The sequence below is a fragment of the Peromyscus maniculatus genome, chromosome 23 (assembly GCF_049852395.1).
Source record: "Peromyscus maniculatus bairdii isolate BWxNUB_F1_BW_parent chromosome 23, HU_Pman_BW_mat_3.1, whole genome shotgun sequence".
Taxonomy (NCBI): Eukaryota; Metazoa; Chordata; class Mammalia; order Rodentia; family Cricetidae; genus Peromyscus; species Peromyscus maniculatus.
In genome coordinates this window covers 51,489,384-51,515,574 of record NC_134874.1, presented here as the reverse complement: position 1 = coordinate 51,515,574, position 26,191 = coordinate 51,489,384, and the positions used below count along the sequence as shown (strand labels likewise).

The 26,191-nt window shown below is 38.8% G+C and overlaps 1 protein-coding gene across 2 annotated transcripts in view; it reads right to left on the bottom strand.

The window, feature by feature from the left end:
- LOC102928204 (vomeronasal type-2 receptor 26-like) overlaps positions 1-26,191 on the bottom strand; it is a 144,767-nt gene that overhangs the window by 34,322 nt on the left and 84,254 nt on the right. For both annotated transcript variants that reach the window (XM_076561402.1, XM_076561403.1), the window contains 3 exons: positions 6,544-6,835; positions 4,281-5,093; positions 1,870-2,097 (listed from right to left, as the gene is read on the bottom strand). In XM_076561402.1, the coding sequence (XP_076417517.1) occupies positions 1,870-2,097; positions 4,281-5,093; positions 6,544-6,835 (1,333 nt within the window). The remainder of the gene's footprint in view (positions 1-1,869; positions 2,098-4,280; positions 5,094-6,543; positions 6,836-26,191) is intronic.

Genomic DNA, 26,191 nt, shown 5'->3' with positions numbered 1-26,191 from the left:
GTACTTGCTCATAAGTGGACACTAGATGTAAATCAAAGGATAACCACACTAAAAACCACAGTTCCAAAGAAGCTAGCTAATAAGGAGTACCCAAAGAGGAATGAATGGATCACCCCGTAAAGGAGAAATAGATGAGATCTCCATGAACAAACTGGGGGGGGGGCTTCATCCAGTAACTGATGGACACAGGTGCAGAGATCCACAGCCAAGCACCAGGCCAAGCTCTAGGAGTCCAGTTGATGAGAGAAAAGATGGATTCTATGAACAAGAAGCATCAAGATCACCACAGGAAAACATACAGAGACAACCAAACTAAACTAGTGGGAACTCATGAACTGTGGACTAATAGCTGTGGAGCCCCCATGGACCACACGATGCCTTCTGCAAAGGAGAGATAGTTGAATAGGTTGAACTGTTTAAGGGGCCCCCTGGCAGTGGGGTCAGGATCCATCTCTGGTACATGATCAGGCTTTTTGGAGACCAGTGCTTATGGTGGGACACCTTACACAACCTTGGTGCAGGGGGAGGGCTTTGGACCTTTCTCTACTGAATGTGCCAGGCTCTTCTGACTCCCCATTTGAGGGCTTGCCTTGGAGGAGGCAGGAATGGGGGGGTGGGATGGGAGGGAAGGCTGTGGGGCAAGAGGAGGGAGGAGAGGGGGATCTGTGGTTGGTACATAAATTGAATAGAAAATTTCTCAATAATAAAAAAGAAGAAGAAAGAAATTAAAAATATATTTATATTAAAAAACAACTATATTCCTAACACAATTTTAATATTAATAGTTTTGGAAATTGTATATGCAAGGATATATTTCTGTCCTTCCCTTAGACATGCTTCTTGCCATGATTTGGAAGTCAGTGTCCGTTTCATAAATATCTACATATTAATAGGCATATGGGCCTGGAGAACCAGCTCAGTGATTCAGAGTGCAGGCTGCTCTCACAGAGAAACCTGAGTTCAGCTCCCAGGATACAAATCAGGCAGCTCACAAACATCAGTTATAATGAGAAATTGCATAAACATTGGTAATTTATTTCCTGTTTGTAAAACCTGTGGGCATGTTTGAGTATGAGTTGTCTTAAACTGAGGGGAAATTAAACATCAACATGCATATATATAAGGAAAATATGTATATATTTATATACATGATTGTGTACATGTATGTGAATACTCACAGAAACACACACTCATATATACAGTCATGAATGCTGATTTATTCATTCACTGCAGCATGAATGAACACACCCAAATTGATTTCAATTTAAACTAATTCTATCTACCAGAATTATCCATCAATATGTGTGTGCTTGTGTGTATATGTATATGTACCTGAACATGTATGTATGTGTGTGTGTGTGTGTATATATATATATATATATATATATATATATGTCAAAATCAAAAGATTGATTTATTTCTAAATTGAAGATATCAAAGAGAACTAAGGAAATGGCTCAGTACTTAACGTACTTGCAATATAAGCATGAGATCCTGAATTAGATCATGCAGAAGGGAAATATAAAAAAGTGAGGTGTAGAACTGTGTTCCTGTATTCCCAATATGGCATTCATGGAGACAGGGTGTCACTGTTCAGTTGAGTACAGCTAAATCAGAAAGCATGGGGTTCAGAGAGAGAGACCATGTTTAAAATATAATGGAGAAAAACTGAGGAAGGTAACCAGTGCTGTCTGGGGCCTCAATGAGCACAGGCAGTGACATGCATGAGAATTCACACACAAGCTCACAACAGAAGCTAAGAAATTAGATTATAAAAATAACTTAAAATTTCAAAGAGACATCACAATCAGTTCTCATAAATCTTTGCAGATATTTGTCTACATATTAAATATTGAAATTCAGCCAGACCTGATTGAAGTTGCTTGGCCATTTGATCATAACTTCATTGATGAACAAGCCTTGATCTTGTGGACTCCTGGAGACAAACTCTCCTACTTTAACTAGAAATGAATAATGATTTGTATGTCCCATAAAATTTTGTACATCATACTTTTCCACATGATTCTTGTTCTCATCAAAGCATATTTGGTCTCCAGCAGCATTTGTAAATTGAATTTTTCTCAGAAAAGGATGAAGCTGGAGAGAGACATCAATTGGGTATAAGTAGTGCATACAAATCTCTCCTTGTGGTCCCTAAGAGCAATCCTCTTTCTCTCTCCCTATTCTGGCTTTCTTTTTGAAGAGGCTTCATTTGAGCAATTGTCTCCCCCACTTGTTCCAGTGAGATGAACTTTTCTCCCTATGAAATTAATGTAGAAGTAGCTGAACACAAAGAAAAATGTTGTCTAAGGGGTGGAACATAGTGCAGGGTGGAACATGTTTTAGTGGGAACAAGGCCCTGTGTCTCTCTCTCCCCAGCAAGAGAAAAATGACTCCAATTAGAAAATATAGATGTTTTCAGAGTGAATCTGGAGCAAAATGGAAGCAACAGTAGTCTGTGGGTTTATAGGTGTTAATATATTTACCTTCTTTATGGCACACCATGAACATATGTGTGTATGGTTAGGTAGATAGATAGGTATACACATAGATATAGAGAGTATCTGAACTTAAAAATATTAGCAGGGGGTTATACAAAATTCCAAATTCTAGAAAATATATATTAATATGCAGAAATTTTGTATGCCATTTGTACTTCATGAAGTTGGAAATAGACCCACTGCCTGCCTCCAATCCTTAATTCAGTTTGGGTCACAATTTTTGTCTTTCAACTTTGATAAGAACAATATTGGAGTCAAAATTAAAACCCAAATGTTCTGTGATTAAGCTAGATTTTTAAAAAGATTTCTTAAATTTTTATATTAATTTATTTTGTGTATGAATTTCCTTACTGGACATATGTATGTGCACTACACATGTTCCTGGTGCCCGTTAAGACCAGAAGAGGGTGCTGGATCGAGTAGAAGTGGACTTGGAGACATTTGTAAGCTGCTATGTAGATACTAGGAATTGAACCTGCATCTTGTCAAGAGCAGCAGTTACATCTGACTTCACAGCCCTCTCTGGTCCCTAGATTTGTATTATTTGTAATTCTGTGTATTGCCTATGTTTATGTATGTATGTATATTCACAAACTGTATTCCTGATATCTACAGAGAGCAGAAGAGGGTGTCACATAACTAAGAACTGGAGTTACAGACAACAATGAGTCCCCATGTTGGTGCTAATAGCTAAACGCCGGTCCTCTGCAAGAGCATCAAGTGCCCCTAACTGCTGAGCCATCCCTCCAGCTTGATTTTATTATGTATTTAAATAAATACAATGGGTTAATGATTCATGTTCTGAGATTCATTATTGTGTTAACTAATTGACAACTCGTTTCATAAAGAACTGTTTTTTAGATATTCAGTTATCTGTACAAGAGACACACTAACTTACCTAATATCACATCTCTGGAAGCCATGTTCACAAACTGTATCATGTCTATGTCAAATATTATTATTATCCATAATACTAAAAACTGCATAGTACACTAAACATTCAGAGTTCATTTTCTATTTATCTACTTTAGACTGAATTAAAATGAAATAAAAATGAAAAGTTTGTTCAGCAAACTTCTTGATGATCACCTATTTGAAGGGGAACATCAAGGCTCATATGTATAATTGAGTCCTAAGTTTATAGCAGGATGGTTTAAGCCCAAACATACCCACTTGTTACTATAAGAAGGAGACATGGCCTAGGCTCATGAGCACTATCTTTATTATAATATTTAATAATGGAGGCATGGTCTTTGGTTTCTCATTAATTTTAACTTATTTAAGAGTAAATAATCTGTAAAATCAATTTCTTTCTCAGTTACTTTTGAGGTTATGGTAGCCTATTTTTATTTTCCATAAAAGTTTCTCCCTATGGTCTTGGGTGGTTAAATATATATTTTATGTGAAATAGCTGCTGTTAGATATGGTGACTATGTCTCTATCTGATGGCATCAGACATATTCCATGAAATTGTGTAAATTTTTATTATTGAACTTGCTAATTTTGACAATAATTGATTTTGGATATTTTAACAGAATTTCATCTCATAAAAAGAAAACATTTGTTAAAATATGTACAAATTTCATGTCTTGAAATCAAAGCTACAGTAGCCCAAATCATGAACCGTAATTACAGACACATACACACCCACTGTGAAAGAACTCTTGCCATTGTGCCTTTTATTTTTATTATAAGATGAAAATGTGTTGTACATTTGACTTCAATGACTCAACTACTAATAAGTTCCCAGTGCTTCCCTTGCTTTTGAGATAGGCTTACCTGCCAGGGTAGAAGCCTGTCATGGTTTGTGTCTTCATGAGATCCTATTCCTGTTGTCCTCAAAAGCATTTTATGGAGGGTGTGGGCCACTGCATACACTGCATTCCATATGGAAACGCTAGGCTCAGAAGTGGTCATCACATTTATTTCTTGCTTTGTCTTTAGGGATGTATTCAGTGGGCAGGGTTTTTTATTTTCACATAGCAGAGGAGGAGGTGAGCAATAAAAATTGTCAATCCAGAATTTATGGAAATAAGGATCTCCTGGGTACCAGGAGGGTGTAAGTGCCTCTAGAAAGGGCTTGAAGCCAGGGATATCTTTCTTCTTTGAAAATGAGAAGCTTCCTTCAAAAAAGTCCTTCAAATAATTTTTTTCATAGAATACAGACTCTAAGTAAACTAAGTGGGACTTTACCATGATCCACACCTTCATTATGGCTTTGATGATTTCATTTTGCATGCATAAAAATACCAAGTCATCTATATCACCATAGAATACATGCACATTTGCTTGTGTATGTTGCATCAAATTCACCAACCCAACATCAGATGTCAACTGAATCTTCCAATTAGCCTGGAGTTTTTCTGTAAAAGCCACACAGATATCTTCTGATACCATCTCTGCTTTCAGGTCAGAGAGGAACTCCTTTCCTTTCAGATCATCAGACACGATGAGCCCCACCCACTTCCAGCCAAAGTGCAGCAGTAGAGAGGTCACCCCTTGGGTTAGAGCTGTGTCTTTAGGAGACATCTGGTAAAGGGATGGGAATGTATCTCTGTCACTTAGCATAGAATCAAAAGTTCCATATGTGACCTGTAGAAGCAAAGAGAAAAAAAGGGGATTCTGAGTTTCTAGGTGTTTGGAGTTATCACCCTTATAGAGGGAAGTTAGTTTATTATTCGCATAAGGGGATCAAGAAACTGAATGCTGGTAAGGAGACTGTCTTCTGTGATATTAGCTTCTCTCTCGTTGTGTGATGGAATACGGTTTGTCAAGTACTATGGGCACCATAGTTACTAAGAACTCTGAAGCAAGTGAGTGAACAATATTCTGTTCATGTTAGATTTTAAAGGCACCATGGATTTCTCTTGTTCCAATAACAATGGAACAGAGTATGGGGTGTAGAGATAGAATGCAGAAGCATTACCAAGTGCTTTACTCTGACCACAGGACATCACCTTCCCTAGAACCTCTGCCTTCATGGATGTAAATAACACATTTTTTCACAGATTTCGCTCCTGTGTTAGAAAAGAGCAAATCATGAATATTTGGGGGAACTTCACCAAGCATTGTTGCATCATACTTCCCAAATGAGAGATTTGACAAAGTCATCCCCCAGCAACTAATGTAAAATGCAAATCTCTGAGATAGATGGAAATTCCTGTGTATATAATTTTTTCATACTTTAGGATACAATAAATGTATGAACTGTTTCACTGAGTGATAATAATCAGTTTTACACTGTCTGGTTTTCTAATCTTGATTATCCATGAGTAAGGCACTCACTAAATATTTTCTCTATTTGCAGTGATGCCTACTGATGGTTGCTTTGCTTCAGTAGTGCCTGGCAAAGGCCAATTGTCAGGGTGTATCTAAGTATATGTTCTCTGTGAGTGCTATTCAGAGATCTACTTTCCAGAATGAGAAAATAAACTCCTTGGAACGTTTTCATTTGTGATGTACCAAGGATTGTCCCAGATTTGTTTACATGTCCTGAACTTACTATTCCTCTATCTGTCAGTCATTGACCACAGGATTAACTATAAGATGTTTATACCCCAGCTTGGGCAGTTAGTTATCTGGGTTGTATGTTTGACTTATGAACAGCACTCAGCTATGAGCTGCCAAGTACATCTTGCCAATGACTGGAGATAGAATCATGAATATTACTAAGTGATCTTCTTAGAAATCCACAGTATTGCCGGGCGGTGGTGGCGCACGCCTTTAATCCCAGCACTCGGGAGGCAGAGCCAGGCGGATCTCTGTGAGTTTGAGGCCAGCCTGGTCTCCAAAGCGAGTTCCAGGAAAGGCGCAAAAGCTACACAGAGAAACCCTGTCTCGAAAAACCAAAAAAAAAAAAAAAAGAAACCCACAGTATTTACTGCTCATGTTTTTCACCACACTCCACTATTGATCATACCAGGATCCACATAATTCTTTCACTTACATTTGAAATCACCAGCAAAAAACATAGATAACTTCTCCATTTTCTTTTGGTCAGATGTTTTATGTGATTATGGACACCAAATCTTTGCCAACTTACTTGTGGAACTTTGTAGAGTTCTAAAAGTGTTCCAATTGCAGCCGAAAATTCAGGCCTGGTTCCTGCAATGATTCCAAGAGCTTTGTGTTGAGTTTTGCATTTGTAGTTAGGGATAAACTCACTCCTTCCAGACAGCCACATCAGAGGGCCCTCCAAGGTTCTCCGGTGGAAGTTAAAGGCATTGTAGAGGTGGAAACCCAAGGTCACATTGGGAAGCAGGTGGACATCCTTATTGATCTCCTCAATGGCAAAGTAGAAGGCCAGCAAATATTGATAGTTTTTCCATCTCCCTCTAAACAGGAGGGGCAGAATGATGGGTACAGTCAGGCCATTGTTCTTAGAAACTCCTTAGCAAATTCAGGAAATTAGAGGTCATTAAGTCCTGACTTCTTTCCTGACACATAAAGCTTGTGTGAATGAGCCCCTGACAGCTCAGAAACATCATGGAATGACTCATGAAGTCTCACTACTTGGTTTCTTGAAGAGCATAGTGTGGGTTTAGTGTCACTTGTCTGTGTTCTATGGCTGATGATTACATGGTGCTTATGATGTTTCTATTCATGGAAGCATTGGGCGAGGGAAGAGTCACTAATGTTTTCTCTAAGATTGTGAATAAGGGTTTCATATCCTTTTATTTTGTAATGATTTGATTTCATACTCATTCTGAAAAGTGTAATAATTTTTTTTGCATGCACACCTAGTGTTAAAGTGTTTCTTATGGAGATAGACAGGGAGCTAGGCACTAGGCATTCTGCCTCTTGTTGTAGAAAACCTTGCAACAATCCCAGAACCTACATGGTGGCTCAGAACCATCTGTAGATCCAGCCAGGAGTCCTCTTCTAACATAGTTGGGCCCCAGGCACACATGTGGCATACACACATATATAATAAGGAAAGCACTCAAACACCTGCCATAAAAATAAATAAACCTTTTTGGAAGTGCTTCTGGGGCTTGAGAAGTGACTGAGTGGTTAAGACTACTTGCTGTTCTTGAGGAGCGCTCTAAGAGGTCAAAGAAGCTACTCTTTGGGTTACAATAGTGTATACCAGTTTTAAGAAGTTATGTGTTCTCCTCTGGCCTCTTCATTCAGAAGACACACATATTGTACACAGATAGACATGTAGGGAAAACACTCATAGACATAAAATAAAAAAAATTAAAAATTGAAAAACTAATAAAGAAAGGAGAGGTTCTCTAAGATTGCAGATTAAATGAGTGACAGTGTCTCCTGTGTAAGCCAGTGAAAGAATCAAAGTTCATGAAAATAGAATATGAAAAAGAGGAAAAGCTCCCAAATCCATGAAGGCAGTGAAGCGTGCTCAGAATGAGAGGAAAGGAAAATTTGGAAGCAGGAAGTTGGGCTGACCTGTCTCACACAGGGCATTTGGTGGTTGGGGAGCGGTCCCTAGGAGCTGCTTTCAAAACTTTGCTTGACAAGAGCCTGGCTAGTCCCACTGCAGACAAGTCAGAGAATTCATGAGCTCAAGTCCCCTAGGTTCTGTTGAAGCAGAATCTACCTAGAGGCCTGAGGGCAGCAGGAAGAAATGCAGTTTGTTTACACTGTGTTAATTTGAGATCTATGGCTAGATCCTCTGTTAAGAGAGAATCTGTTGTTCAAAACCTGGTAATTGAAAGCTATGGAGAGAGGGAGAAATTATTCTTCCCCAGCGATTATCCAATACCAATATTCAGCAGTAAAAGTGTATACATGGCTATAAATGTATACATGTGGATCAATGTATGCATGTATATAAATGAATCTATGTGTACAAATGTATGCATGTGTACATATGCATGCATGTGTATAAATGAATACATGTATAGTAATTTATGCATGCACATAAATGCTTATATTGTAAAAATGCATAGATGTGTATAAATGTATTCATGTATAAAAATGCATATGTGTATATAAATGTATGCATGAGTATAAATGCATGCAGTTTTATAAATGCATACATATGTATAAATATATGCATGTATAGCATGCTATAGTCTATGCATGCTTATAAAAGAACACATGTGTATAAATGCATGTATGTGTATAAATGAATACTTGTGTATGAATTATGAATTTCTATAAATGCATACATGTGTACAAAATAATAAATGTGTACAAATATATACATGTGTATAAATATACACGTATAGAAGTATAAGCATGTGTTTAAATGCATACAGGTATATAAATGCATACATGTGAATATAATTGCATACTTGTGGGGGAAGATTCAAGATGGTGGAGACAAGCAGACACAGGTAGGCCTGTGGCAGCGGCCCGCGGAGGTAGCAGGGCCCAGAGGCAGCCGACAGGGACATTTAGGCCCTGCGGCAGCTGGCGGAGACATTCAGGCCCAGCGGCGGCCCACAGAGGTGGACAGGCCCTGCAACAGAGATAAGCAGACGGAGGTGGACGGGCCGGCGGCGGCGACCTACAGAGACATTAAGGCCTGGCAGCGGCCCACAGAAGTAGGCAGGCCATGCGGTGGAGACAGGCAGACGCAGGTCGGCGACCTGCAGAGGTGGACGGGCCTGGTGGCAGCAGCCGACAGGGACATACAGGCTCAGCGGCAGCCGGCAGAGACATACAGGCCCGTTGGCCGCCCGCAGAGGCAGGCAGATCCAGCGGCAGCTGACAGGGACATACAGGCCCAGCGGCGGAGACAAGTGGATGCAGGTGGGCCTGTGGCGGCGGGCCACAGGGGTGGACAGGCCCGGGGACGGTGAGTGGCGGACACAGCTTGGAACGGGGATGCCCCTAGCCCCAACACCTGGGGAAGAGGCTATCTCCGTGGGTCGGAAACAGGGCGAGTCTGGACACTCTGTCTGGGGACAACCCAGGGCCCAACTGCTGATCCTGTGAAACCCAACAACTTGGAGGTGTTGGTGAGACTACCCTGCTCAGCTGAAACCCATCTGGGAGAGGATTCAGATGCCTACAGTTTGAAGTCTGAAGAAACAAGATCAGCTGAGGAGTTGACGAACAAAACGTGACCTGGGAACACAGAAGAAGGCGCTACCCAGCCACTAAACCAGATCACCAGAATCATAAGTATATAATTCACCGGCTGAAATCAGCTGTCTCTGAAGAAACAGCCCAATAGCACCAATTTAACCAAGAACTCCTACTAAACCAAGACTAAAAATTAGAACAAGAGAGGCACTCTCAGACACAGACACCACCTGCACCGCACAGAGGAAAAGATGAGTAGACGCCAGTGCAAAAATACAGGCAACAACATAAAGACCTATATGGCAACATCAGAACCTAGTGATTCTACACCTGCAAGACCTAAACATACCATGACAGAAGAAACAGAAGAGATCAACCCTAAAAATGACTTTAAGAAGATGATAGAGGCCCTTAAAGAAGAAATAAAACATTCCCTCAATGAGGAAATAAAAACTTTCCTGAAAGTGGAAATGAAAAACTACCTTAAAGAGGAAATAAAAACTTTCCTTAAAGAGGAAATGAAAAACTCTCTTAAAGAGGAAATAAAAACTTCCCTTAAAGAGGAAATAAAAAACTCCCTTAAAGAAATGGAAGAAAAAACGAACAAAAAATGGGAAGAAATCAAATCAAGCCAAGAAAAAGCAATTAAACAGATGAAAGAAACATTCCAAGATCTGAAAAATGAATTTGAGACAATAAAGAAAACACATGCTGAGGGAATGCTGGAAATAGAAATCCTGACTAAACGAACAGGAACTACAGAAACAAGCATAACCAACCGATTGCAAGAGATGGAACAGAGAATCTCTGACTCTGAAGACACGATAGAGAAAATAGATTCATCAGTCAAAGAAAACATTAAAGACAAAAAAGTCCTAACACAAAACGTCCAGGAAATTTGGGACACCATGAAAAGACCAAACCTAAGAATAATAGGGATAGAAGAAGGAGAAGAATACCAACTCAAAGGCACAGAAAATATATTCAACAAAATCATAGAAGAAAACTTTCCTAACCTAAAGATACCTATGAAGATACAAGAAGCTTACAGAACACCAAATAGGCTGGATCCAAAAAAAAAGTCCCCTCGCCACATAATAATCAAAACACTAAACACACAGAACAAAGAAAAAAATATTAAGAGCCGCAAAGGAAAAAGACCAAGTAATATATAAAGGTAAACCCATCAGAATAACACCAGACTATTCAATAGAGACTATGAAAGCTAGAAGATGATGGACAAATCTCATGCAGACACTAAGAGACCACGGATGCCAACCCAGATTATTATACCCAGCAAAACTCTTAATCACCATAGGTGGAGTAAACAAAATATTCCAGGATAAAACCAGATTTAATCAATACCTGTCTACAAACCCAGCCCTACAGAAAGCACTAGAAGGGAAAATTCAACCCAAAGAAGCTAAACACATCCATGAAAAATCAAGCAATAGATAATCCCACACCAACATACACCACAGAAGGACAACACAACACAACCACAAAAAATAACAGGAATTAACAATCACTGGTCATTAATATCCATCAATATCAATAGTCTCAACTCACCTATAAAAAGACATAGGCTAACAGAATGGATAAGAAAACAGAACCCATCCATCTGCTGCATACAAGAAACACACCTTAACTTCAAAGATAGACACTACCTCTGAGTAAAGGGCTGGGAAAAGGCTTTCCAAGCAAATGGACCTAAGAAACAAGCTGGTGTAGCTATCCTAATATCTAGAGAAAAGGATGTTTCAAAAGAGAAGAAGTCTTGTGGCAATGCCTCAGTGGTCCAGGTCCAGAACTCGGAAATCCGCGACGGAGACTAAGGCAGCAGAGATCTAGAGTGGAGTGCTGAGTTCTGGCAAACAGCTGCATCTTTCTTCCAGTAAGTACCTGAACAGGGCTGATGTGAATTATGTACAGTCCAGATTTTAAGAATCATACTCTCTCAGGGATCTCCACAAACTAGTGGGTGTCCTCCCTCACTGCCCCTGTGAGACAGTCTCTGTACGGGAGAGGCCTCACGTGACTTTGTCTCTGGTGTTCCTCTGGGGACACCTGTGTGAGAAACTGTATGCTCCAGAACCAGCTCTCGTGTCCTTTGGCCAATGCCGGAGTGTAAAATAGTCCAACGTGGAAACAAAAGATGATCCCAATTGGGAATTGTGACATCATTTTTTTTTTTTGATGATGGTCATGTTCTGTTTTGAAATAACCTCTGTGTATTTCATTTATTTTCTTTTACCTGGCGATCTCTGCGCAGGCTTCAGATTTTGATAATTGATGAAAGATACGACAAGCATTAATGTGTGGGTGAAAAGCTTGGTGAAATTCTGAGTGAAGTTTTAGTTAAAGTTGGTTGAACTTGGGATTGACTGGGAGGCCAAAGATTTAAAAAGCAGAAGATTCTCTCAAGACACAAGTTGTGTGATAATAGTGTGTTTTGTGTGTGTGAATGAGAATCTGTAAATGTTGAATTCTAGGCTTCGACAATCATTGTCAGTGCAGATCAAGCTGCAAGTATTTATGTTTTAAAACAAATTATAAACCGGGCGGTGGTGGCGCACGCCTTTAATCCCAGCACTCGGGAGGCAGAGCCAGGTGGATCTCTGTGAGTTCGAGGCCAGCCTGGGCTACCAAGTGAGCTCCAGGAAAGGCGCAAAGCTACGCAGAGAAACCCTGTCTCAAAAAAAAAAAAAAAAACAAACAAAAAAAAAAAAACAAACTTAAATTATAAAGCTAGTTACGTCTTTCTAACAACTAGTTTTAATGTTTATGAGCATATTTTACCTACATTACCTTTTCAGGATGTTGAGAAAGATGCATCACAAGCACAGACTGGAGGCTGGGGGCTAGATGGTTTTGAGGAAGAGGTCTTGGTGGACTCTTTCATAGAGCAAAGGGAAACAATGCCTTCTGGGAAATGAGCTAAGTTTTAATCTAGTCTTTAAGATTAGAAGTCAAAAACAAAAATATTAAGGAAAGGAAAACCTAATTGATCTTTGAAGTATTGTTATGTGGAATTGAGTGGGACTTTTGAGGCCTTTCTTCCAGAAAACAAGGACTTGGTTGTCAGGCCTATATTAGGCCTACACCTTGGTGCCATGTAGTTGTACTTAAATCATTTCAATGGAAAGTGTCTTAGTGATTGGAACTTCTAGTGCAGTTTGGAGTTCTTCCATTTGAAAAATGTGATATTTGCATGGGATTGTTTGAATCTTGTTTTCTAGTCCCTCCCTATCACCACCCTCATAGTCTGAAGGTAGATTTTTCTCTTGATAAAGGAACAAAAAAAGTGAACATCTTGTTTATAAATAGGTATCTAGTAACTAGTGGTAAACTTGAAATGGTAGAATTCTTTAAAGCCTAATTCTAGGTAGCCTTAAGAAAATGTATCTTAATTATTTTTGAACCTGTATTCACCTTGTTTTTTTCAAATATCTTAAGTTATATTTTCTTTTTCAGAGTTGCTTCTTATTTGGGGCTACTTTTTTTTTAATTGAGGCATAATTCACAAAAGGGTATATTGTTTTGATGAGACTTTTTACAACTGTGGCTGGATGTCTTTCTTTAGTCTTCCAAGAAGGGCCATTTTACTTTTTTAGAGTTACTTTTTAAAGTCATGAGGTCAACAACTTGGACTACTATGCATGTAAGTGCTAATGCAAATTAAAACCCAAGTTGACCTCCAGCAGCAGTTCATTCTATGTTGACAGTGAGAGAACACTTTGCCTGTTAGGATACTGTTACTCGTGGACTGAAATGCTGAAGAAACCCCTGCCCCTATTTTGTTTTTTGCAAAAATCAAGGTATATTCTAGGGTTTCCTGGTTGACCTCAACAGATAAACTGAGATGATAGTCTTAGTTCAGAAATGATCTGAATGTAGATTTACAGTCTACGCGTACAGCTGGCTAAGTGAGATTGCTTTCACAGTTCTGCATGTATCCCATCGGCTCCCCATTAGTCACTGAACTCTTGAAACTGGTATTGTAACATTATCACAATGTTTTGTGCCAATTTTATAAACTTTACAGTGCAATATGTGTTCCTTTTCTGAGGCAAACCAAAGGTATATTTCTCAAGGTTCTGCTGCTAAAGCAGCGTTGATGGAGGATTTTTTTTATACATTTGTAATAGATAGAAATAAACCAGAAAAAAAGAAGAAAAAAAAACTGGTGGAGGAAAAGGTGAACACTGCAAGAATACTCAAAAGGGCTGAGAGTTGCAAACGCCAAGAATGGCTTTGCATAGTAAATGGAATAGAACAGCTCTGAACTATAGCTTACTTTTCCTGGTTTGGTCTGACAGAATGATTGAATGCTTTTGTACAAAAATCAGAGCCTTTAAAACAAGGATTTGGTGAGATTGTAAAATGGGGTGCCACTTTGGCAAAACAGTTTGGTGGTTGGTCAAAATGCAAAACATTGTTACTTTGTTACTCAACAATTCTACCCTTAGGAATATATCCTCAAACTACTGAAAATGTGTACCTATGAAACATGTACATGAAAGTTTACAGCAGTGTGTTGCTAATAGTAAAAAAGTTAAAACAACTCAAATAGCTATCAAATACTGGAGAGAAAGAAAATGTGGCTTATTCATACAATAGAATATTATTAAGACATAAAAATGAATGAGAAACTGACAGATTAAATGACTTTGGTGAACCTTCATAATTTCATTTGTAGATATTTCCATTTCTAATTTATAAATACATTTGTGGTTATAAATTATAAATCTACTGCCTCCTGTCAACATTGTATATTTCTATTTGATGATTTCTGTGCCAAACATTATATGGAAATGTTTCCAAGTATTTTCTGTATTAACTGTGAATGAATAGAACAAAATAAATTGCCTGTGATGGAAAAAAATACCAATAAAAAAATAATAATTGCATACTTGTGTATAAATACATACATGTGTACAAATTCATAGATGTGTTTAAATGCGTACATGTGTATAATTGTATGCACATTTATAAATACATACATGAGAAACCCTGGAAAGAGCCGTGTCTGCAAACTGACTGAATAGAACTTCTGTGATATGGAAGGTTGAAGCGTTGTAGGTCTAGAGACTCATTAACTTATTCCAGGTTAACTGTAGCACCCTGAACAGTCTTTTCTTGGGCATGTCTGCAGGTGAGCTAACCTCCTGTAACTAGTTAATTAAATATGTTTGAAATCTACTAACTTATGAGACAACTGACTTCCAACAACCTAAAAGCTAAAAATGACATTGCATAGCATCTTGGGCCTGTGGGATAAGTTTTCACATCTTGCCTGTGACTTCCTCTCTGTTGTTTTCACTAATCTTTTGATTTACAAATTTCTTATATTTGACTACAAAAGCTTCATGAAACTGCCCCCACCTTGGAATATGGAATCTGGGGTCAGCCAAATCTATGGTCACCAGCCATAGTCACTCAAATTTGATTCTAGAATGATTTGTCTCTTCTGTTTGATCTGAGGGCTGAGGTTTTTCCTATGACACAAAAGCAATACTCAACACAAAGCAATTGTTTCAGCTGGTTAAATCTGTGTACTCATTTGTTTATATACGTGTGCACACTTCTTCATAAAAATCATAAAACAAAATTAATTTGAGAGGGAGTAGGGCTGGGGAGACAGGATAGTGTTGGAGGTAGAAAATGAAAGAGAAAATGATAGAATTGCATCTTAAATATTGAGGTGTTGGGGAGCAGAAAGATCAAAATATATTGTCTGAGATATTTTTATGAGCACTGTATTTAGTCTGCCTCATGTCCTGAGTGATAGAAAGTATAGAACGTGTATTTTAGAGAGCAGTAGTGCAGGAAAATTATGGACCAAAGGGATTAGGCAGCAGGCAAGCAATTCCAGGAAGGACATAAGAAAGAGAGCCCAGTCCAGGGCAACCACAAACCAAGCTTCTCCCTACAGAGTTATCCTGGGGTTTGAATGAAACCTCTGAGACCATGAGGTCAGTAAAAAATACAGAATTGCAAACCCATTGCAATTGAGGTCATTGCAGTGAAGGCCAAGACTGTGACATCCTGTTGTCAGTCTGAGAGTCACACAACAGCCCTCTCACTTGGTGATTAATACTCAACAGGTTTTCAAGTGTCAGCACCTGTAATGCTCTCATGATATGGTGGCTTCCCGGTCTCAAGTCACCAAGGAGACATCCTCCAGCTAAACAGTAGTCAGAGCAGTATGGTTGGGGTTGGCCCAAAAGAGTGAGAAAATCTTGCTAGTTCTCAGAATTCACAGCTCAAAGTGGCTACATGGCTCTGATGTTCCAGGTGGGAAAATGGTGCCTATGAGCACAGGCTGGTGGACATCATACTCTTATCTAATAAAGACTCAAGAACAACATAAGCCAAAAAAAAGAAAAGAGTCCACACTGTCAGCTGACCTCCCTCCATATGTTCAGCTGGCAGTCTGAAATTACTAAGGACAGGGGGATTCCTTTCTGAGAGTCCTCATCTTCTTTTCTTTATTTTCATATTTGATTCAATTTTTCTCCACTCCATTTAGCAGAGTATGTATGCTTAAATTACTTGAGAATACCTTATATGCATAGCATATGTGTTCATCAAATCTGTGCCACCCCCATTACCGCTTCTTCCTCCCTTATCCTTCCTGACACTTTCTCCACCCAAATTCAAGTGCATTCTCTGTAATTCCCCATAGAGTCCACTCTGCATTACCAGCATATACATTGTAGTAAGGCCTTCTGCTGCAGTATGGGGATCCTCTCAGTGTTTACACCCAAAGGAAAACTGAATTTTCCATTCTGGGAAGCTACCAAATGCCAAATGCTCCTCAGGCAGAAGGCTATTCATTATCCTCTATCCCATTAATGTATTTGGCATCTTTTCCTGCAGATCCTGTGAAGTAGGTTCGTGTGTGCCATGACCATGTGATGTAAGGAATAATTTCACCCCAAATCATTTACTACTTTTGACTCACAGAAAAGTTTACCTGTCTTCTGACATGATCTCTGAGCTTTGGGTCAAGAGTGCATGATAAACATGCCCCATGTAGAACTGAGCACAGTCTCTTATTATATGGTTGGTGACCACTTATAGGTCTTTGTAATAACCCCCAGCTATTGGAAAATGAAGCTTCTCTGAAAAGGTATGAAGGAAGTATGCATTGAACTATCCATATAAAGGTAAGAACTGAGGAGGCAGGTACAATATTTGTCTATTTAGCATAATAATTATTATAGTAGTTCTCATTTTGGATCAATGGCATGACTAGCCAGAGATTCTTAGGTCAGTTAAGGGAGTGAGGCATGAGATCTGTCTAATGGAACTGGACTTAAATATGATAAGAATATTATACGTTACCCTTGTAATATTCATGCCACTATAAAGATATGCCACCAGTGTGCATATCTTCCCCTGCCAGTCATAGTTGTAGGTTTCAGAAATCACCGGGGGCTTAGAGAGTTGATTATGTTTTCTTTTTATTAATGTGCATAAAATTTTTCAGCTCTGTGGATGCTAGCAGGTATGAATAAAGTTTCCATGTCAGTCCCAGCTTGGTTTCTCCAAGTCCTATAACTCAAGTATGCAAACACCATCAAATTCTGGAGGGTAACCACGAACAACAGAAATAGCTTGTAATGTTTGGGTGTATATTGACAGCATTGACAAACAACTTGAAACATACCTAGAGCTGGGATTTTTGTTTGTTGGCCCACGGTATCTGGGAGAAGCAATATTCTGCAGCTATAGGATAATGACATTTAAATTCCTTAGATATGTATGCATTTTAGGATGCTTCCATATTAGTACATTCCCATGTAGTTTTCTCCAAGGTCTTACTGTTAATCCTTCACACACTCCCTCTGCTGATCTGAACTCCCAGCACTCACTGCCTAATCCTTCCTGCTCCAGTATTTCCATTCCCCTGTTAATACCACATGTGCTCCATTCCTCTGCTAGTGAAATCCCTTCTCCATTGCACCTTAATAGTTCCCTGATTTACATGGGTACAACAGTTAAGTAGAGATACGTGAATATTCAAAATTAGCATCTGCATATGAGAGAAAGCATCTGGCTTTGTCTTCCTGTGTCTGGGTTACCCTATTCAGAATGGTAATTCCAGCTGCATCCAAGTAAATTTTATAATTCTATTTGTGTTTTCAGCTGGATAAAATCAGTTGGTGTACATGTACTACAGTTTCAATATCCATACATCAGTAGAGGGACATCTATGATTTCACTTCATGGCTACTGTGAATATAGCAACAATGAACCTGGATGTTCAAGAATTTCTTTAGTAGGATGTGTAGGCCTTTATGTATATACCCAGGATTGATAAACATAGAGGATATTGTAGATCTTTCCCCACACTTTTAGAAAGCCTCCACACTAATTTACATAGGGCCTACAGCAGTCTGTGGTCCCCTTAACCCACATAAGGGCCAGCATTTGTTGTAATTTGCATTCTTGGGGAAGACAAAATATCAAAGAAGCTTTAATGTTTATTTCACTGGTTGCTAAGGAGATTGAACACCTTTAAAATCTTTCTCAGCCATTTGTATTTCATGTTTTCTGCACTCTCATTTCAGTGTCATGTGTTTTAAATTGGGTTGTTTGTTTTATCTAGAGTTAAATCAATGCTTGTTGATAAGACATTGGGATCTCTGTTTCCCATTATCCCAACTTCTCTGGTTTTAGATGAAGTGAAAATGTTTGAGACACAGTCTTGAGGCCACTCCATGTTGAGTTGTGAATGTGTTGTCTAGAGTGTGTGTAGCCTGTGTGTCAGTCACATAGAAAGGGATGCTGCTCCCTTGTTATTTCAGACATTTCCTTCTGACAAATCTCTAGGTCACTTGGAGACCTCATGGTTGAAATTCTTGTCACCGGGACACTTACCCTTCTCTCTCCCATCCTTGCTCTCCCACCCAGTGTGTTCCCTCCTTACGCCTGGAGCTTGCTCTGCATACTCCTCAAGTGCCTTCTCCAATATCTTTTCCTTCTCAGACTTGGAGATTTCATTAATCCTAGTTGTCTTATTGCAAAAGACTTGGCCTCAGGACAGCTCAGTGAATATACATGGCACACTGTACTTCCACATGCTCACAGACTGTAACAATTTCTGTTATCACAAGCATATGGTCCCAAACTAAATTTCTCTCTCTCTCTCTCTCTCTCTCTCTCTCTCTCTCTCTCTCTCTCTCTCTCTCTCCCTCTCCCTCTCCCTCTCCCTCTCCCTCTCCCTCTCCCCCCCTCCCCCCCTCTCTCTCTCCTCTCAAAAATCTCTTGTCTCTGGGGTCTTAGCTCCCTGCTCTTGTGTTATCTCAGAGCCTTCTTTCTTCTCTGCTTGCTCCAGTTCCTACTCTCATCACTGGATACACTTTTACAAACATTCACATATCTTTGGGGTATGGATAATATTATAATATTAAAATTGTTTCTTGCTTTTGTGTTCTATAAATAAAGTGTCTGTGGGGTTGGGTATTAGTTCTCTCCCTCCAGACCTGAGCCTTCTGTTTAAGGGTTTCATTCAAATCTGCCCTGTGTCAGGTGAGCCAACTCAACCTGTGACAAGAGAAGTAGAGAAAGCAGAATAGCACAGGAAACAATGCTGTGTGTTTAAAAACAGCTAAAAAGTAAATCATTCCCTATACAGGTCAGGGATGCTAATCTGCTTCCCTCTCTTTTATCCCTAAAACTTTTACTAAAGTATAAAGTTTATCTTTATGTTTGTAAGAAAAGTCTGTAAACTTTCTCTATCTCAGGCTTTGTAAATTCATTGAATGTGGTTGAAAAATCTGTAAAATCTGTAACAAAAAGTTAGGGTAAATTTTATTTTTAAAAAAGGATTGGGAGATATAAAATCTACATCATGCTTCTGTGTAACTTTAATTTAACTCTCGTTCTGGAAGATCCATATGACACAGCACACTGTATATGTGACTTTAATTCAATGACTGTTTGTGGAAAACAGAACTTACAGCAAATGTTTGATGAATCTGCCAGCTCTCATTGGACCACGAGGTGAGGGATTCTTCTCCCACCCAGGCAGTCATGCCTCTAGGACCCAGGCCCTGGGACACAAGCAGTCTCCAAGAACCCTGACCCAACTCTGTCCCAGTTGCTGGCCAGCAAGAAAAAGTGTTGTGGGTAGGCTCCCCCATCAAAATCCCCCAGTGGACTCTACAATCTATAAGACCAATGCCCTACCCAATACCCATCTGCGTGTGGCCCCAGTAACTTCCAGAGATAAGTTATCTACCAGCTCTCATTAGACCAAGAGGTGAGTAACTCTTCTCCCACCCAAAGAGTCCTGCCTGAAGGGTCCAGGCCCTAGGACATAGCCTGTCCATGATAACCCCTACCCAAATCTGCCCAAGTTGTCAGCCAGTAGAAAACACTCCTGTGGGCAGGCTCCTCCACCAAAACCCCCCATCAGTCTCTGCATTCTACAGGACCCACGCCTTACCACTATAACCATCTACCTGTGACAACATGAAAAATGCCAGCTCTCATTGGACAAAGAGTTGCTGGCCAGGAGGTAAATTTCCTGTGTCAGGCTCCCCCACCAAAACTCCCCATAGGACCCAGCAATCTACAAGACCCATGCCCTACCCCAATAGCATCACCCTGTGATACCAGTAGCTTCCTGAGACACACAATCTGCTAGCTCATATTGGACCAAAAGATGCTTCCTGAGACACAGAATCTGCCAGCTCTGACTGGACCAAGAGCCCTAATAAGATCAGGAGAGGCTCTCTGAGTCTCAGAATCAGCTAGCTTGGACTGGACCAAGAGCAGTTCCCTGACATACACAATCTGCCAGCTTCAATTAGACCAAGAGTTAAGATTGGACCCAGAAGCCCCCCCCCCCCCCCCCGTGACACAGACACAGAAAGCACAAAGTGGACCAAGAGCACCTCACTTGGACACAGGCACCTCTTGCAACTATTGGAGGAAGAAATGGGTAGATGTCAGTGCAAAAATACATACAGCAGCATAAGGAGCATTCTGGCATCACCAAAACCTAGCCCGCCTACAACAGCAAGATCTGAATATCACAATGTAGAAGAAGCAGAAGGTAACCTTAAAAATAACTAAATAAAGATGCTAGAGGCCTTTAAAGAGGAAATGAAACTTTTCCTTAAAGAAACTGAGGGAAAGACAAACAAAAAAATTGGAAGAAATCAATAAATCCCTTAAAGAAAGCCAAGAAAACCATGAAAAAGCAAATAAAATGTGAAGGAAACAGTTCAAGACCTGAAATTTTAAACAGAAACAATGAAGAAGACACAAACAAAGGAAATGCTGGAAATAGAAAATCTGATTAAACAATCAGGAAACACAGATGCAAGCATAACCAACAGAATACAAGAGATGGAAGAGAGAATTTTTGGTATAGAAGATACAGGAGAGGAAATAGATTCATTGGTCAAAGAAAACAATAAAGCCAAAAGAGTCATAACACAAAATGTCCAGGAAATCTTGGATACCATGAAAACTCCAAACCTATGAATAATAGGGATAGAAGAAAGAGAAGAATACCAACTCAAAGGTACAGAAAATATATTCAACAAAATCATGAAAGAACTTTCCCAACATAAAGAAGGAAATACCGATGAAGATACAAGAACTTTATAGAACACCAAATAGACTAGAACCCCCCAAAAAGTCTTCTAACCACATAATAATTAAACCACCAAACATACAGAATAAAGAAAGAATAGTAAGAGCAGCAAAGTTTCTCCTTTCTCGGTCAAGTGACTTAAAAAGGCAGACCCATCAGAATGACACCTCACTCCTCAATGGAGACTTTGAAAGCCAGAAGGTCCTGGAGAGATGTAATGCACACAATAAGAAACTATGAATGCCAGCCTAGGTTAATATACCCAGCAAAACTTTCAATCACCATAGACAGACTGAACAAGATATTACAAGTCAAAACCAGATTTAAATAATACCTATCCACAAATCCAGCTCTACAGAAAGCACTAGAAGGAAAACTCCAACCTAAGGAAGTCAGATGTACCTTCAAAACCACAAGCAACAGATAACCCCAAAAGAAGGGAAATACACACACACTACAACCAAAAAAAAAATCACTGCTTCCTAACATCCCTTAATATCAATGGACTCAATTCTCTTATAAAAGGACATAGCCTAACAGAATGCATACAAAATCAGGAACTATCCTTCTGCTGCACACACCTCAATTTCAAAGATAGCCACTGCCTCCGAGTAAAAGACTGAGAAAAGGCTTTCCAATCAAATGGCCTTAAGAAGCCAGCAGGTGTAGCTATTCTAATATCTAACAAAATAGACTTCAAACTAAAATCAATCAGGAAGGACACTACATATTCATCACAGGAAAGATCCACCAAGATGAAGTCTCAATTCTGAACACTTATGCCCCAAATATAAAGGCACTCACATATGTAAAAGAAACATTACTAAAGCTTAAATCGCACATCAAATGCCACACATTAATAGTGGGAGAATTCAACACCCCACTCTCACCACTAACAGATGTTATGACTCAAATGGCCTTAATTGATATCTACAGAACATTCTACCCTAATAACAAACAATATATGTTCTTCTCAGCTCCCCAAAGGAACTTTCTCTAAAATCAACCAGATAGATACTCAGTCACAGAGCAAATCTCAACAGATACAAAAAAATGGAATAACCTCATGTATTCAATTGGACCACCATGGCTTAAAGTTAGATTTTAAGAAAAAAATTTACAGAAAGCCGACAATCTCATGGAAACTGAATAATGCCAAACTGAATCACCACTGGGTCAAAAAAGAAATAAAGAAAGATATTAAAGCCTTACTAGAATTCAATAAAAATGAATGTACTACATACCCAAACTTATGGGACACTATGAAATCAGTGCTAAGAGGAAAATCCATAGCACTAAATGCCCACATAAAGAAGTTGGGGAAATTTCACACTAGTGACATAACAGCACACTTTAAAAGCTCTAAAACAAAAAGAAGCAAAGAAGCAAACTCATCCAGGAGGAATAGATACCAGGAAATAATCAAATTGAGAGTTGAAATCAATAAAATGGAAACAGAGAAAACAAATCAAAGAATCAATGAAGCAAAGAGTTGGTTCTTTGAGAAAATCAACAAGATAGAAAAGCCCTTATCCAAGCTAACCAAAAGGCAGAGAGAGAGAGCATCTAAATTAATAAAATCAGAAATGAAAAGAGAGACATAACAACAGACAACAAGGAAACACAGAGAATCACCAGGTCATACTTCAAACACCTGTACTCCACAAAATTAGAAAATTTAAAAGAAATAGACAATTTTCTATTTAGGAACCACATACCAAAGTCAAACCAAGACAGGAAAAACAATTTAAATAGACCAATAACCCCTCAGGAAATAGAAACAGTCATTAAAAGTCTCCTAACCAAAAAAAAAAAAAAAAAAAAAAAAAGCACAGGACCAGATGGTTTCAGTGCAGAATTCTACCAGATTTTCAAAGAACATTTAATACCAATACTCTTCAAATTGTTCCACACAATAGAAATGGGCAGAACATTACCAAACTCCTTTTATGAGGCTATAGTTACTCTGATTCCCAAGCTACACAAATATGCAACAAAGAAAGAGAGGTACAGATCCATCTCCCTCATGAACATTGATGCAAAAATACTCAGTAAAATATTGGCAAATCGAATCCAAGAACACATAAAAAAATTATCTACCATGATTAAGTAGGCTTCATCTCAGAGATGCAAAGACGGTTCAACACATGAAAATCTATCAATGTAATACACCATATAAAAAAACTGAAAGAAAAAAAAACCACATGATCATCTCATTAGATGCTGAAAAGGCCTTTGACAAAATCCAACACCCCTTCATGGTAAAGGTCTTGGAGAGATCAGTAATACAAGGAACATACATAAACATAATAAAGGCAATTTACTGCAAGCCAACAGCCAATATCAAATTAAATGAAGAAAAACTCAAAGCGATTTCACTAAAATGAGAACAAGACAAGGCTGTCTATTCTCTCAGTATCTATTCAATATAGCACTTGAAGTTCTAGCCAGAGCAATAATACAAAAAAAAAAAAGGAGATCAAAGGAATACAAATTGGAAAGGAAGAAGTCAAACTTTCACTATTTGTGGATGATATGATAGTATACATAAGTGACCCCAAAAATTTTACCAGGGAACTTCTATAGCTGATAAACACTTTCATTAATGTGGAAGGATACAAGATTAACTCAATAAAAATTTAGCTCTGCTACATACAAATGATAAATGGGCTGAAAAAAAAATAAGAGAAATATCACCCTTTACCATAGCCACAAATAATATAAAATACCTTGGGGTAACTCTAACTAAGCAAGTGAAAGAACTGTATCACAAATACTTCAAGTCTTTGAAGAAAGAAACTGAAGGCGATATCAGAAAAGGGAAAGATCTCCCACTCTCATTGATAGGTAGGAATAAAATAGTTAAAATGACAGTCTTACCAAAAGCAATCTACTGATTAAATGCAGTCTCCATCAAAATCCCAACACATTTTTTCCCATACCTGGAAAGAACAATACTCAACTTCATATGGAAAAACAAAAACCCAAGATAGATAAAACAAACCTGTACAATAAAGCAACCTCTGGAGGCATCACCATCCCTGATCTCAAGCTCTACTATAGAGCTATAGTAATAAAAACAGCTTTGTATTGGCATAAAAAATGATATGTGGACCAACAGAATCAAATTGAAGACCTGACATTAATCCACATGCCTATGAACATCTGATTTTTGACAAAGCTAAACTGTACAATGTGGACTGTATTTATGGTTTAAGGTTTTACTTTGATGCTAAAGGATCTTCAATTAAATCTTCAACTCAAAATTTTAAGGCTCAGATTTACAGGGATAAAACTGTAAAATTCTAATCTTATATAAACTATGAACTTGGTATAAATTGTAGAAGATAATTAAGACACATAAGTTAATGGTCAGTTGTACTTAGATAGGCCCATAGGGTCAAGGAAAATGGCTCAGACCAGTAGCCAAGGCATGCACATAATGTACTTCCAACCCAGAGCCAACCTGGAGTCTGCCTGAGGGCCTAGCAACAGGAGCTATCAGAGTTCCTGATCACTGTCAGAGGTCCTGGTCACTGTCAGAGTTCCTGATCATGCAGAGTCTGCCTAGGACATAGCAATAGTCCCTGTCTAAGTTCCTGATCATGCCCAGCCAATGAGGGATGACCACACAGACTAGGCACTGGGAGGAAGGTATATAAGGGCTTCCCTGCTATTGAATAAGGGAGTTCGTTATTTGCCTTTAATGTCTTGGTGTCTGTGCCAATGATGCTGTGCCTTCTCACCCCCTCCCACAAGGGAGCCATTAGAATCTAAGCAACAGTCAGTTACTTTATAAATGATCAAACTTTTTACTGTGCTCCCAACTGTGGTTTTGGTGATGCTGAGTATAAATAAATGTAATTCATTTACAGAGGGGAAAGCCATAGCCTTATGTACATGCCATCAAGGATAAACATGAAGTAAGTAACTGAAAATAAGTAAAGTGTTTAAAATCAGGTATAGTTAATAAATTAGATGATGTCCCTCAGAGAGATCTGCTGAATATAGAATGTAGACTATTTAACAAAAAAAGCTTCCCCTGATACACAAAAATACCAGCTTCTAGAATCAGCTTCTGAGACTATTCACAAATATGGTGGAAGAACATACTCCACCTTGATCTTTCCTGGGTTGTGCTAATGTGGACAACTGGGCTCATACCTGGCACACCATTTACCTACCCCCAGGTCCACAACAAAATGTAGACACTATTGAGTTAGATGCTCTACTCTGCCCAGCCAAGGTAGGTCAATTTTCCCTAGTTCCTCCTTCACAGAAACATCTCTCAGACCTCATGAGTCTGGTGTTTGAAGGTAGATGCTCCCCTGTGTCAACCAAAGTCTTAATAGTGTCTTGTGTGACACCCAAAAAGTGAGAGCCCTGCTCCCAACAGAGTCATAGAGACCACCATGGAAAATTCCAGATGGATGCTTAGGTATCAGGTAAGTCTCTGTCATTTTAACTAATACAGGGGTTGTTTTGATATACTTCCTACTCAAATTTGTCTCTCTGATTTCTGATGGTGGTGCTAACAAGTTGTTGTTTTATAAGTTTAGCAGAAACAAGCAGACCTACCCAGCTCCTCCCAAAAATGCTACAACTGCATGGTCAGTCCACATAACATTTGAAAATTATGTCCTGTTTATTTTTAAAATAATAGGTCATCTGCTGAAGAAGGCAGACTCACAGACAGTGTCATCTTGCTGACAGGCTTCATACTGAAAAAGATATCCTCACAAACTAGGTTTAAATGAAAACCAAACCGAAGCTATAGTGCTATTACTCGGCAAAAAGAAAAAAAAAAAACTTTTTACTGTTCATTTATTAAAGGAACTTGCTTTTCAATCATTCTTCCTATTAATGAGCCATATATGTCTTCTGGTAAATGATTGGATAGAAAAAAAAAGGATTAAAGTTGATGTAAGTTTGAGGGTCATAGGAAGGGATATATTATGTACACACAAGTTGCAAAGGTCTGAGGAAGTGACTCAAGGTATGTGAAAATAAGACTTAAAGATTTCTAAGTTTCAGAATTTTATGACAGTAGTATGTGTAGTTCTGATAAGCTAGTAAT